The 15,266-nt window shown below is 43.2% G+C and overlaps 1 protein-coding gene across 1 annotated transcript in view; it reads left to right on the forward strand.

The window, feature by feature from the left end:
* Positions 1–381: 381 nt before the first annotated feature.
* Positions 382–15,266, forward strand: part of PFKFB3 (6-phosphofructo-2-kinase/fructose-2,6-biphosphatase 3) — an 83,885-nt gene continuing 69,000 nt past the window's right edge. The window contains exon 1 of the mRNA XM_034436641.3: positions 382–566. Within this exon, the coding sequence (XP_034292532.2) occupies positions 551–566 (16 nt within the window). The 5' untranslated portion in view covers positions 382–550. The remainder of the gene's footprint in view (positions 567–15,266) is intronic.

Raw genomic sequence — 15,266 nt, forward strand, 5'->3', positions numbered from 1 at the left:
GCGTTAAGCAATAGCCTTCATACTTCTGTATATTTTATACAAAGTCAGCTTATTGCCCCCACAAACTGGGTCCTCATTTCACCTCCCTTAGAAAGGATGGAAGGCTGAGTCAACCTTGAGCCTGGCGAGATTCGAACTTACTTTAATCGCAGACAGCTGGTGTTAAATTGCAGTGCCTTGTCTGCAGAGCTATCCAGGCTCCTTGGAGTTGCGTTTCTTCCTTTCTTCCCTTCCTCCAATGCACAATCCTCGCCTTGCAGAAAGCTCGACCTGCAGCACCTCTGCCTTGCGCGGAGAAAGCAAGGCAGGGAGGAGAGGAAAAAGGCTCCCCGAGCCTGCGAGCATTTGGGCGGGGCGGAGGCGCAAAGCCCCGCGCGCGCTCTCGCCGCGATCCAAAGCGGGGACGCGCCCAAGAAAGAATGCGCTCCGGTTCTTATCTAGGCGGGTTGCGCAAAAAAAAAAAAGGGGGGGAACGGCCGGTTAGGATTCCAGCGGCGTCCACGAAGGGCCAAAGAGCACCGGTGGGGCTCCACGCGCGACGCTTTTAGCCATGCCTTTCCGGAAAGGTAAGGCTCTCACCTGGGCAAGTGGTTTGGGGGGGGGGCGCTTCTCTGCTCGGGTTGGCAGGGAAGAGGAGGGGGAGGAGGAGAGGGAGAGGAGGAGGGGGGCTGTTTTCCCGGCAAGGAGTGAAATGAACCCCGAGTTTGGACGGCTTTTGACTTCGCTCTTCGGGTTCCCCAATCCCTGTCAAAAGCGGTTGGGCTTCCCTCCCTCCCTCCCTCCCTTTGCGCGGCGTCCCTGTGGATTTGGAGCTGCGGCGGGGGCGGGCAGCGGCGAAGGCTGACCCGCTTTCTCCGAAGCGAAAGCGAAAGTTCCTTCCTTCCTTCCTTCTTTCCTTCTTTCCTTCTTGAAACCCCAAAACAAGACGTCACTGCCCTAGGCTGTAAAACTTCCTTCCCTCCCTCTCTTCCTCCTTTCTCTCTCTCTCTCTCCCTTCCTCTTTCTCTCTCTCTCTCTTCCTTCCACTTTCTCTTCCTCCTTTTTCTCTGTCTCTCTCTCCCTTCTCCCTTTTCTCTCTCTTGTCCTCTTTTCTTCCTCTTCCTCCCTCTCTCTTCCTTCTTTCTCTCTCTTCCTCCTTTCTTTCTCTCTCTCTCTCTCTTCCACTTTCTCTTCCTCCTTTCTCTTTCTCTCTCTCTCTTCCTCCTTTCTATCTCTCTCTCTTCCTTCCTCTTTTTTTCTCTTCCTCCTTTTTCTTGTCTCGCTCTTCCTTCTTCTCTCTTTTCCTTTCTCTCTCTCTCTTCCTCATTTCTCTCTCTTCCTCCTTTCTCTCTCTCTCTCCCTTCCTCTTTCTCTCTCTCTTTCTTCCACTTTCTCTTCCTCCTTTCTCTCTCTCTCTTTTCCTTCCTCTTTCTCTCTCTCTCTTCCTTCCACTTTTTTTCCTCTTCCTCCTTTTTCTTGTCTCGCTCTTCCTTCTTCTCTCTTTTCCTTTCTCTCTCTCTCTTCCTCATTTCTCTCTCTCTCTCTCTTCCTTCCTCTTTCTCTCTCTCTCTTCCTTCCACTTTTTCTTCCTCCTTTGTCTCTGTCTCTCTCTTCTCTCTTTTCTCTCTCTTGTCCTCTTTTCTTCCTCTTTCTCTCTCTCTTCCTCCTTTCTCTCTCTTCCTTCCTCTTTCTCTCTCTCTCTCTTCCTTCCACTTTTTTTCTCTTCCTCCTTTTTCTTGTCTCGCTCTTCCTTCTCTCTTTTCCTCTCTCTCTCTCTTCCTCATTTCTCTCTCTTCCTCCTTTCTCTCTCTCTCTCCCTTCCTCTTTCTCTCTTTCTTCCACTTTCTCTTCCTCCTTTCTCTCTCTCTCTCTCTTCCTTCCTCTTTCTCTCTCTCTCTTCCTTCCACTTTCTCTTCCTCCTTTGTCTCTGTCTCTCTCTCTTCTCTCTTTTCTCTCTCTTGTCCTCTTTTCTTCCTCTTTCTCTCTCTCTCTTCCTCCTTTCTCTCTCTTCCTTCCTCTTTCTCTCTCTCTCTTCCTTCCACTTTTTCTTTCTCTTCCTCCTTTTTCTTATCTCTCTCTTCTTCCTTCTCTCTTTTCCTTTCTCTCCTCCTTTCTCTTCCTTCCACTTTTTGTTTCTCTTCCTCCTTTTTCTGTCTCTCTTCCTTCACCATTTTCTCTTTCTCTCTTCCTTCTTCTCTCTTCCTTTCTCCCTTTTTTCTCTCTTCCTCCTTTTTCTCTGTCTCTGTTTCTTGCTCTTTCTCTCTCTCCCCCTCTCGCTCCCTCTCTCTCTTTCTTCCTCCTTTTCTCTCTTTCTCTCTCTTCCTCATTTCTTTCCCTCTTCCTCCTTTCTCTCTCTTTCTTCCTCTTTCTCTCTCTCTCTTTCCTTCCACTTTCTCTTCCTCCTTTTTCTCTCTTCCTTCGCCCTTTTCTTTCTCTCTCTTCCTCATTTTTGTCTCTCTTCTTCTCTCTCTCCCTTGCTTTTTCTCTTCCTCTTTCTCTCTCTCTTCCTCCTTTTTTCTGTCTCTTGCTCACTCGCTCTCTCCCTCTCTCTTCCTTCCTCCTTTTCTTTTTCTCTTCCTCCTTTCTCTCTCTCGTCTTTCCTCTTTCTCTCTCTCTCTCTTCCTTCTTCTCTCTTCCTTTCTCTCTTTCTCTCTCTTCCTTTCTCTCTCTTCCTCCTTTTTCTCTGTCTCTGTCTCTCTCTCTGTCTCTCCCGCCCGCCTCCGCTTCAGATAGAAAGTCCATTCAGAGAATGGTTAAGACAGCCAAGAACATTAGGGTTCATCTCAATCAGGATACTGCTTATAAGCGCTATGTGCTTAGATCTCAAAGCCTTGTTAGAGACCCCACACACCCACTTGTGGTTTGTTTCTGTTGCTTCCCTCTGGAAGGAAGTTTCCAAGTATTTCTAGCAGGACTCCCAGATTCTGTAACAGCTTTGTTTCCTAGGCCATCCATCTGGTAAACTCGCAAGATTCGTTTTTCTCGCCATGTACATGTATACATCCAAACTAGACCGTGTTCTTTCTCCATGCCATATAATGTATGTCGGTCTATGCATAATTTTGTATTTATTTATTTTGTCATGTTTAAGTAGTGTATATTGGAGGTGGTGAGCCTTTGAGAGCCGTATACAACATAATTTCATTTTAACGTATGCCGATTAGTGTACATTCAAAGGGACAATAAAGCTATTCTATTCTTTCTCTTTCCTTCTCTTTTTCCTTTCTTTCTCCTATCCATCCACCTATCCAATCATCCATCTTTTCTATCTATTGCAGCTAGATTTCTAGATTGCAGCTAGATTTCTAGATGCAATTTTGTCAAATGCAGGTAGTCCTTGAGAGACAACCGCCGTTGATCTCCAAATTTACGTTGCTAAGTGAAAACATTGGTTAAGTGAGTTTTCCCCGTTTTACGGCTTTTCTTGCCATCGTTGTTCAGTGCATTGGTCAAGTTAGTAACAGGCTTAGGAAGCGAATTTGGATTCCGCACTGACTTTGGTGCTTGTCAGAAGGTCGCAAAAGCGGATCACGTGACCCCGGGACTCTGCAACCGTCATAAATATGAGTCAGTTGCCGAGCGTTTGAATTTTGATCATGTGACCGTGGGAATCCTGCAAAGGACGTATGTATGAAAGTCATAAATCCTGTTTTTCAGTGCCATTGTAACTTTGAATGGTCACTGAATGAACTGTTATAAGTTGAGGACTACCTGTAACTCTGTTGACCTTTTCCTGCAATTGGGAGGGGAATGTTGATAGTAAAGTTAGAGGCTCCTGATTCCTTGCGTGGAGTAGAATAGTGTTTTTTTAATCCTGTGTGAACTTACTTAAAGATCTTTTTCAGCCTCTGTAGTTTTATCTTTAACCCGGAAATAAAAAGGAGCGTTTATTTTCACAAATGCAAGCTTTTTTTTTTTTCTTCAGTGCCTCTGAAACCGTAACAGGAAGCCATATGTCCACGCCCCAAATTCCTTCTGCATTCGGTTCTCGCTCTTGCTGTTCGAAACAAACAAACAAAAATCATTTAATTATCGGTTAACTGAATATTGTTTAATGTAAATTAGCCTTTTATAATTGCAAAAATGGTATTACATTTTCCTGAAAAAAAATACGAACTGCAATGAATATGGACAGGTATTCCTTGATGTATAATCACAACCGGAAACGGAATTTCCGTTATTTTTAAAACTTGGAGGCTCGCTTTTATACCTGGGCTTATCTCCCATCGCCTGGGGTCAGTTCAGACTTCTGGTTTTGACTTCCTTAAAGTAAAACAAGTTGGGATCTTTTTTCCCCCCTGCCAGTTGCTGGAGAACATAATTAGATAATTAAGGGGATTTAAAAAGTGTAGTGGAGTCCTTGGTGCTCTCTGAGCTTGGTCATTTTTCTTGCAGACGTTTCATTACCAAAGTAGGTTATATCATCAGTGTGTTTGTCCCAATTTGGAAACCTTTCTTCCAAAACAATAGGAGGAAAAAAAGTTTTTTTTTTGCTTACTGTTTTTCTGTCGCATACAACCTCTCTTCCTCCCACACACTCACACTTTTTGGTGCAATAGCTAATCAGAAGCACTGTTGGAAGTTTCTTTAGCTTTCCCATTGCTTGACTCACGCTTGCTGGGATTCCCTGTTCAGACAAGCCTTCTGTAATGTTGACAAACACACTCTTTTGGTATGTGCTAATACTAGATGTGAGAAAGGAGTTCGGCAAGGCTGTATACTGTCGCCCTGCCTATTTAACTGATATGCACAGCACATCATGAGAAAGGCAGGGCTAGATGAATCATAAGTTGGAATTAAGATTGCCGGGAGAAATATCAACAACCTCAGTTATGCAGGTGATACCACTCTAATGGCAGAAAGCGAAGAGGAACTAAAGAGCCTCTTGATGTGGGTGAAGGAGGAGAGTGCAAAAGCTGGCTTGAAACTCAACATTAAGAAAACTAAGATCATGGCACCCAGCCCTCTCAATTCCTGGCAAATAGATGGGGAAGAAATGGAGGGAGTGACAGATTTTAAATCCTGGGCTCCAAGACCACCGCAGATGGGGACTACAGCCAAGAAATTAAAAGACGCTTGCTCCTGGGGAGAAAAGCTATGGCAAATCTAGACAGCATACTAAAAAGCAGAGACATCATCCTGCCAACAAAAATGTGTATAGTCAAGGCTCTGGTTTTCCCAGTTGCAATGGATGGTTGTGAAAGTTGGACCATAAGGAAGGCGGGGCACCAAAGAATGGAGGCCTTTGAACTCTGGTGCTGGAGAAGACTCCTGCGAGTCAATGGGGAAGCCAAGATTCATTTCATTTTCATTTTCATTTGATTTGATTTATATAACGCCCTACTCCCGAAGGACTCAGGGTGGTGAACAGGCGCAAGATAAAACACATAGAATACAAAAATTTAAGAGCAGAAGTAAAATCGAATTAAATCGATTTAGCCCAAGACAAATTTAAAACCCCAGGTTAAGAACAAATTAAAATTTACATTAAAATTTACATTAAAAAGAGAATGGGAGAGGTTAGGCCAGACCAGCCTGGTGAAATAAAAAGGTCTTGAGAGCGCGGCGGAAGGTGCGTAGATCCGGGATCCTCCGTATCTCCGGGGGGAGTTCGTTCCAGATAGATTCACTTAACAACCGTGTTACTTATTTAACAACTGCAGCGGTTCACTTAACAATTGTGGCAAGAAAAGGTCGTAAAATGGGGCAAAACTCCCCACGGTGGAGAATTGTTCATTTCTGAGATGTGGACTTAACCTAAGTTAACTTTAAGATGTTGTGCACTTTGGCTTCCAGAATTCTGAAAGTTTGGCTGGGGAATTCTGGGAGTTGAAGTCCAGTGGTGGGTTGCTCCCAGTTCGCACCGGTTCGCAAGAACCGGTAATAAAATTTTTTTTAGTAGTTCGGAGAACCAGTAATAAGATTGGCTGGCCACGCCCCTGAACCGGTCCCCGGCCCAGTCGCCGCTCGCTTACCCCGCCCACCTCATCAGTGGCTTTGTGTTTTTTTCCTTTTAAAAGCATTTTTTCTACAACCTCTTTGACTGAAAAAATGCTTTTAAAAGTTAAAAAGAAAGCCACTCTTGATACTAGGAGGGAAATAGAATAGAATAGAATTTTTTATTGGCCAAGTGTGATTGGACACACAAGGAATTTGCCTTGGTGCATACGCTCTCAGTGTATATAAAATAAAAGATATGTTCATTAAGAATCCAAAAAAACCCAGGCAAATAAAATCTAAGGCTTAAAGCCAGCTTTAAATATAACACCAAGCCCCAATCCATCATTCTTTTTTTTTTTTAATTAAAATTTAATTTAATACATCAGTCATTCCTTCCCTGTGACATCTCGGTGTTGTCTCCAATTGTTCCTTTTTTTGTTATTTCTTCTGTCTTCCTTCTCATCGAATCAATTACAACAATTCATCACTAATAAAATATTCTAATTATAACATTTTTATACATAACTATCTCTTTTCTAACCAATAGTAAAATTGATTCCATATCTTAAAGTATTCTGAATCATCTCTTTCTTTAATCATCAATCTATTCATTTCTGCACAACCTAAACTTTTTTTTTGTAATTTTTTTTTTAAAAAAAATTATAAAAAAAATAAACATTTAAAACATCAATCATCCCTCTCCTGTTACATCTCGGTGTTGACTTCTACTTTTCTTTTTGTTCTTCTTGTTCCAACAGTTTCTTCTATCTTAATCGTCATCCAATCCACTGTAAAAGTTCATTCCTGTAGTCATATTCTTACTATCAAATTTTTATACATAGTTATAAAATTAATCATTTATATCTCTTTTCCAACCAACAATAAAAATAATTCCATGTTCTAAAATATTCTGATTCTTCCCTATCTTTAATCAAGGTTAAAAAAAAATCTAAACTTTTTTTTAATTACTTCTCCTTCCAAAGGAATTTTCCCTGCTTTCCAATGTTGTGCATAAACAATCCTTGCAGCTGTTATTACATGTATAATCAAATAAATATTTTCTTTGCTAATTTTTTTCTGGTAGGATACCCAATAGCAGGGTGGATTTGATTTAAATCAAGGTGATTTAAATCACAATTTAAATCATGATTTAAATCACTAGTAAAAAGGCTTGATTTAAATCAACTCAATTTAAATCATAATTTTTAAAGAGCAACTGTCATCTCTGCTACTCCTTTGACCCACTGTTGACTCACCAACAGTCCCAATATTGCAGAATTGCAGCCTCCTGCTACATAACTAAGCTCCATTTCATGCTGAATAAACTAAATTATTTATGTATCTTAAATAGAAAACTATCTTACGATAGTTTTTTACCCCAAAAGTTTTTTTATTAAAATAAATTCGATAAAAATCAAAAAAATCCGATTTAAATCAAAAAAATCCGATTTTTTTGATTTTTTTAAAAAAAATCATTGATTTTTATCGACCCTGCCCAATAGGAACAGTTCTGGTTTTAAATCAATACATTGTTGTATCATTTCTTCCAGCCGTATCTTAAATTTTATTCCAATAATTTTTAGCTTCTGGATCCAATCCATCATTCAAAGGCCCCATTTATGCCACCTGTTGCAAGGGCCGGCCGAATGGAGAACACTAAGATCTTTTTGGCCGGAGTTTGCTCTCCAAGCTTGTTTCAATTTAGTTTCTGAACGTCGCGTTACCGGAACTTGGGAACGTCATCATCCGGATTTTCTGGTCCTATTCTTCTTAGTTTATAAAGGTCTTGCGTGCCAGTTAGGTCAGTTGGCCGTGTGATGGATTGTTCGTTTGGAGCTATATTTAAAATTCGCACCGAGAACTGCCTCGCAGGGGCTGTCGCAACCACAAAAACCACCTGCTGCGCCATTCCAGCCCGGGCACCCTCTCCCCTGCATGACGCAGTCCCTGTACAGTACTTTTGCAAACCAAATCAACAGCTGTGCGAGGAAAAGAATCTGTTAGCTGGCATTGCAGGCGAGGGAAGCCCTTACTGGGGCGGGAGCCGCCACTAGGGGGCGGCAAAGGAGAAACCAGAACGCCGCCCTCTAGTGGCCGCCGTCAGATTGCAGCCCAGATCTGCAGGATTTTGCAGCGCTTGGCCGCTAGGTTACAACGGTGCGTGGACTTCTGCGGGGCATCGCTGGCCGGAGGGGATTCTGGGAGTTGAAGTCCGCACATCTGCAAGCTGCCGTAAGGAGGAGAAAATCTTGCTTTATTTCTATTGCAGCCTTAGGGTCTGTAGAGATTCTTAGTCATCCAGAGTTGTCCCAAAGGTGCTTTTTCAGGAGGCAACTATACTTTCTTGTTTTTTCTTTTCTTTTGAAGATGTTTCACTTCCACATCCAAGAAGCTTCTTCAGTTCTGGTGAGGAACGGAGGGATTGATATTCCTTGCGGACAGCTGGTCATTTTTTATTTATTTATTTATTTAATTTGATTTATATGCCGCCCTTCTCCGGAGACTCAGGGCGGCTTACAATGTGTTAAGCAATAGCCTTCATCCTTTTGTATATTTTTACAAAGTCAGCTTATTGCCCCCACAAACTGGGTCCTCATTTCACCTGCCTTAGAAAGGATGGAAGGCTGAGTCAACCTTGAGCCTGGCAAGATTCAAACCTGTAGTAATTGCAGGCAGCTGTGTTAATAACAGGGTGCTTTAGACCACTGTACTACCAAGGCTCAAGATTTGCATCCTTTTAAGAGGGTTGTTGAAGCCCTTGGAGGTTTATCTGTGTCCTCTGGGTCACCCGACCTGGTCTACCCAATTACCGGACGGAGCATACCGCTTCCGGCTTAGAGGTTAATACATCTACCCAATATGCAAGTAGCCTGGGTTCGAATCCCAGAATGGTATGGCTAGCTAGCTGATGAGAGCTCAATAGCTTGAAATAGATCTATACTAATCTCCTTTTTCAGTTTAAACATAAATTCAGCATTCCAAGGGTGTCCATCCCAAATTATAGAGCTAAAAGTCTGTAGAGATTCTCAGTCCTCCAGGTCGTGGTTGTCCCAAACCCAAAGGTGCTTTTTTCAGATGGCAGCTGGACTTCCTTGCTCTTTTCTTTATAGAAGATGTTTCGCTTCTTATCCAAGAAGCTTCTTCATCTTCTTTCCCCTCCATCCAGTCAGAGCTGAAGAAGCGTCTTGGATGAGAAGCGAAATGTCTTCAAAGAAAAACCTGAAAGTCCAGTTGCCTCTTGGGAAAAAAAGCACCTTTGGGAGAGCCCGGAATAGTTCTTCCCTGATGGTTCTCCCTCTCTCCCCCAGCGTGCAAACCTGGGGAGGGGAGGTGCCGACCCCTTCCTCAAATGCAACCCCTCAAACCCTTTTAAAGGCATATTTGTATGGAGAGAGAGAAAGAAAGAGAGGGGGAGGGAGAAAGAGAGAAAGAGGGAGAGAGAGAGAAAGAGGGAGAGAGAGAGAGAAAGAAAGAGGGTGAGAGAGAAAAAGAGAGGGAGAGAAAGAGAAAAAAAGAAAGGAAGAGAAAAAGAAAAAGGGAGAGAGAAAGAGAAAGAGGAAGAAAGGGAGGGAGAGAGAAAGAAAGAGGGAGAGAGAGAAAGAGAGAGGGAGGGGGGAGAGAGAATGAAAGGGAGAGAGAGAGAAAGGGAGAGAGAGAAAAAAGAGGGTGAGAGAGAAAAAGAGGGAGAGAAAGAGAAAAAAAGAAAGGAAGAGAAAAAGAAAAAGGGAGAGAGAAAGAAAAAGAGGGAGAAAGGGAGGGAGAGAGAAAGAAAGAGAGGGGGAGGGGGAGAGAGAATGAAAGGGAGAGAGAGAGAAAGAGGGGGAGAGAGAGAAAAAAAGAGAGAGAGAGAAAGAAAGGGAGGGAGGGAGGGAGAAAAAGGGAGAGAGAAAGAAAGAGGGAGAGGGGGGAGGGAGAGAAAGAGAGAGGGAGAGAAAGGGAGAAAGAGGAAGAGAAAAAGAGGGAGAGAGAGAAAGGGAGAGAGAAAGAGGGAGAGAAAAAGAGGGAGAGAGAGAGAAAGAGAAAGAGGGAGGGAGAAAGAAAAAGAGGGAGAGAGAAAAAGAGGGAGAGAGAGAGGGAGAGAGAAAAAAGAGGGAGGGAGGAAGGGAGAGAGAAAAAGGGGGAGAGAAAGAGGGAGGGAAAGAAAGAGGGAGAGAGAGGGAGAGAGAAAGTGAAAAAGGGAGAGAGAAAGAGGGAGAGAGAGAAAGAAAGAGGGAGAGAGAGAAAAAGAGGGAGAGAGAAAGAGAGAGGGAGGGAGAGAGAGAAAAAGAGAGGGAGAGAGAGAGAAAGGGAGAGGGAGAGAAAAAGAGAGGGAGAGGGAGAGAAAGAGAGAAAGAGAGAGAGAGGGGGAGAGAGAAAAAGAGAAAAAAGAGAGGGAGAGAGAAAGAGAAAAAGAGAGAGGGAGAGAGAGAAGGAGACAGCTTCCCCGCCTCCGGTACACGGGAGAGGCGGATGCTCGCCCACTCGCTGCCTCCGTGCCTGCCAGGGGAGCGTGCACGCGTCCGCTGCATGGCCCGGCGAGCACGTGAAAAAAGCGTGCTCCCCGGAGAGCCCTTCGCGTGTCTCCTCCGTGCCCGGAGGGTGATTTTTTTTTTTTTTTCATTTTCCGAGAACCCTGCGGAACACGCGGAGCTGATCAACAAGGCGAGCGAGGGAGCGAGCGCGGGGCGTGGAGCGCTTGCAGAGAGCAAAAACATATTTTGCAAAAAAAAAAAAAAAGTGTTTATATTTGCAGCTGCCGGCTGTCTGCTTGCCTGTCTGTCTGTCTGTCTGTCTGTCTGGTGTTTTGTGTGCGTGTGTGTTTTTTAAAACCACTCCGGTCGGTCGAAAAAAAAAAAAATCTTTTGCATCGCGTTTGGGGACTTTGCAAGCGGGTTGCAAAATGCAATAAATCTATTTCATAAACTGGCAATAAATCTATTTCATAAACTGGCAATAAATCTATTTCATAAACTGGCAATAAATCTATTTCATAAACTGGCCGGAGGAACGCCACGTACAGTGCTGTCTACACCCAGCCTTTCGCAGTGTTGGTTTTTTTTCCCGGACGGGGTTGAAAAAGCCAAACCTGCGTTGAGAAAAAGGGAAAAGGGGGGGTGAGAAAGGAACTTGGGGTGTTGCAAAAAACCAGGAAAAGTGGGGTCTGTGTCTTCTCTAACCCTGGAAAAGCCAACAGGTGCAAATCAAGTCTCTCCATTTTTCATACTCCCTTCTTGTTATCATTTTTTGGGGTGCATTTTAAAATTCTCAGGACCCCCCCAAAACCAGGATGGGAGGCTTTGCCTTCCTAGTTTTGTGCCTAGTTTTGATCCACTGCAGTGATTCGCTTAACAACTGTGGCAAGAAAGGTCATAAAATGGGGCGAAACGCGCTTAACGAAGGTCTCGCTTAGCAGCAGAAAATTTTGGGCTTGGCTTTTAGTCGTAACTTGAGGACTATCTGTATTTTGGGGTGAGAAAGGAATTTGGGATATTGCAAAAACCAGGAAAAAAGGGGGGGCATCTTCTCTAACCCTGGGAAAACCACAGGTGCAAATCAAGTCTTTTTTTTTTTAATTTTTTTTTTATTATTATTTGAACATTTCATCTTCCATTAAACTGTGTCATCTGGGTACAGGTATCTCTGTGCAATTAGACTTTACAATATTCATTACATTGATATTAATTCTCTAATCTTCAATAATAATAAGCATAATAAACCTATTCATTTCTCCCTCTTAACGTATCTTCTAATAAGAATCAGGGTGGATAAAAATCAATGGGTTTTTTTAAAAAAATAAAAAAAAATCACATTTTTTTAATTTAAATCGGATTTTTTTGATTTTTATCGAATTTATTTTAATAAAAAACTTTTGGGGTAAAAATCTATCGTAAGATAGTTTTCTATTTAAGATAAATAATTTAGTTTATTCCGCATGAAATGGAGCTTAGTTATGTAGCATGAGGCTGTATATTCTGCAACACTGGGACTATCGGTGAGTCAACAGTGGGTCAAAGGAGTAGCAGAGATGACAGTTGCTCTTTAAATATTATGATTTAAATCGAGTTGATTTAAATCAAGCCTTTTTACTAGTGATTTAAATCGTGATTTAAATCAACTCGATTTAAATCAAATCCACCCTGATTGTTACCAAGTGATTGGCCAACTCACAGGTATGAAGGACAAATTTTTTAAACTTTAAAACAGATCCCAACCTGGAATAAGCGGCTAATTGGCGTTTTGGAATTCAAAGTGAAGGGAAAAAAATAAAGTGGCTCACATTTATGACGGTTGCAGTGTCCTGGGGTCATATGATCCCCTTTTGCAACCATCTGACAAGCAAAGGGGTTGCACAAACTGTAATAATTTTAAATATGGTTTTTAAGGGGTTTTTAACTTGTTTTATTATTTTGTGATTTGTATTATTGATTGTTGTTGTAAGCCGCCCTGAGTCCTTTGGGAGAATGGCGGCATATAAATCACAAAAATAAATAAATAAATAAAGTCAATGGGAAAGACAGATTCACTTAACAGATGTGTTACTCGCTTAACAGTTGCAGCGATTCACTTAACAACAGTGGCAAGAAAGGTCGTAAAATACAGCAAAACGGGGCTGTCTAGTCTTTCCTTAAAAACCTCCAGCAATGGAACCCCTACGACCATAAATTCAGGAGAAACTTCCTGACAGTAAGAACAATCAACCAGTGGAACAGTTGCCTTCAGAAGTTGTGAATACTCCAACACTGGAGGTTTTTAAGAAGAAATAAGACCGCCATTTGTCTGTAATGGTAAAGGGTCTCCTACTTGAGCAGAGGGTTGGACTAGAAGACCTTGAAGGTCCCAAGCCGATTATTATTTTTTTAATTTGATTTATATGCCGCCCTTCTCCGGAAACTCAGGGCGGCATACAATGCGTTAAGCAATAGCCTTCATACTTTTGTATATTTTATACAAAGTCAGCTTATTGCCGCCACAAACTGGGTCCTCATTTAACCTACCTTAGAAAGGATGGAAGGCTGAGTCGACCTTGAGCCTGGTAAGATTCGAACCTGCAGTAATTGCAGGCAGCTGTGTTAATAACAGGGTGCTTTAAACCACTGTACTACCAAGGCTCTTATCCTGTTATATATACCCCAGGGGTGGGTTCTAAATTTTTTTACTACTGGTTCTGTGGGCGTGGCTTATTTTGTGGGTGTGGCTTGATGGTCATGTGACACAATTCTGTAGGATTTAGCAGAGGTACTGGTCTACCAGGTTTTTAACTGCTTGCAGAGCCGTACCGGTCTACCCATTTGTTTTTGGAGCGCACTGGTCTACCACCACACTACCTTTTACCGCTGATCAGCTGTAGAGTGGCCCTTTGAAGTGCCGCGGCAAGAATTTAAACAGTTTTTTCCCACTCTGCCATCACCGAGAGCATCGGAAACCGCTTTCAGGCAGCTTGGCCTCAATTGCCAATCTACCACCACCGAGTGGTTTACAAGGAGTGGATCGGTTCTAGCCGATCAGTTGGGAGGCTTCTTGGCTTCTCAATTTAAAGCTACGGTGTCTTGTTGTTGTTTTTTTCCTCTTCTTTGTCAAGTGAGCCCTGATTTTTTTCCTTCTAGCCGATCAGCTGGGAATCGGGAGGCAATGAATAGATTGGGGGTGGGGCCAGGCAGAGGTGGTATTTACCGGTTCTCCGAACTACTCAAAATTTCCACTACCGGTTCGCAAGAACCGGGGAGAACCAGTAGCAACCCACCACTGATATACCCAGACGAGAAATATTCCTGAGGCTGAACTTCTACAACTGGTTCTTCGGGTTGAAAAACAACAAGGCCGAATTAAAATATTCTTAAATAAACTTTAAAAAAAAATTAGTGAATTGAGAGGGATTTACATTTGCCACATGCAGTCATGTGGATAGATTTGTATTGCCATTCGGGAACTCCCGAGTACAAGAAAACAGAGGCGTTCATTCCCTCCAATTAGCATTTTAAAAAGTATTTATGGTTGCTGGATGACTAAGACTGCCACAGAGCTAAAAGACACACACAAAAGGAGAAAACAATACAATCTTGAGAAATGCGCACGCATGGAAACACACGTTTTTTTTTAAGGCTTCTGTAAAGCCAGAGGGCCTGAGTCACTTATGACATCACCAGGCTTGTGTAAAGTGGCTGGGCCGGTTGCCGTGGCAACGGGAGCCTTGATGATGTCATTGGAGCCTTATGAAGTCAGAGCCTTTGGTGGGCAGTTGATTCAGTTAATGGCAGCCGGGGGTGTCATCAGGCATGGATCCAGCAGAAGTGAGCAGGCTCAAGAGTCTGGTTGAGAGCTGACCCTAGAAAACCTAATCAGATCGAACCTGGTTAGTACAGGCAGTCCTCGACTTAAAACAATTCGTTTAGTGACCGTTTGAAGTCACAGCGGCACGGAAAATAGGGATTTAGCACCGTTTTTCACACTTAACGACCGTTAACGGCATCCCCACGGCCACGGGCTCAAAATTTAGACGCTTGGCAACTGGCTCGTATTTATGACAGCTGCAGCATCCTGAAGTTGTGTGACGCGTTCATACGTATGACCGTTGCTGTGTCCCGGGGTCATGTGATCCCCTTTTGCGACCTGGGGAAGCTGTGTTGCAACTGTGTTACTAACTTCACAACCACAGTGCTTCGCTTCACAAGGGTGGCAAGTAAAGGCGTAAAAATGGGGCGAAGTTGTCTCACTTAGCAACTCTAGTTCCCAACTCTAGGGGGCGGTGCTCATCTCCGTTTCAAAGCCAAAGAGCCAGCGCTGTCTGAAGACGTCTCCATGGTCATGTGGCCGGCATGACTCAATGCCAAAGGCGCACGGAACGCTGTTATCTTCCCACCAAAGGTGGTCCCTATTTTTCTACTTGCATTTTTTTACATGCTTTCAAACTGCTAGGTTGGCAAAAGCTGAGACAAGTATCGGGAACTCACCCCCTTACGCAGCGCTAGGGATTCGAACCGCTGAACTGCTGACCTTTCAATCAACAAGCTCAGCATCTTAGCCACTGAGCCACCACTTCCCGCTTAGACTACTACACTATCCCAATTTGGTGTCCTCCAGCTGCATGGGAATACAGTTCCCAGAATTCCCCCCAATGAAAACATCTGGAAAACGTGAGGTTGGGAACAGACTCCCCAAGATGGAGACGGCCTTAGACCAAGTCAGATCATTGGTTTCTGTTGATTAGCAGCCGTTCTGTAGATTCAAGCAAAAGTCTATCGTAGTTTTGCTGAGATTTCAAATGTTGGGTTGTAGGTTTTCTCATTAAGGTTTTTTCGGAAGAATTTCTTGAACTATGGAAGGTGCTGGGTCATAGAGACGTAAACAGCTAGACACACCGATTTTGGAAA

Source organism: Pantherophis guttatus, chromosome 7 (assembly GCF_059756535.1).
Source record: "Pantherophis guttatus breed Tessera chromosome 7, ASM5975653v1, whole genome shotgun sequence".
Classification (NCBI taxonomy): domain Eukaryota; kingdom Metazoa; phylum Chordata; class Lepidosauria; order Squamata; family Colubridae; genus Pantherophis; species Pantherophis guttatus.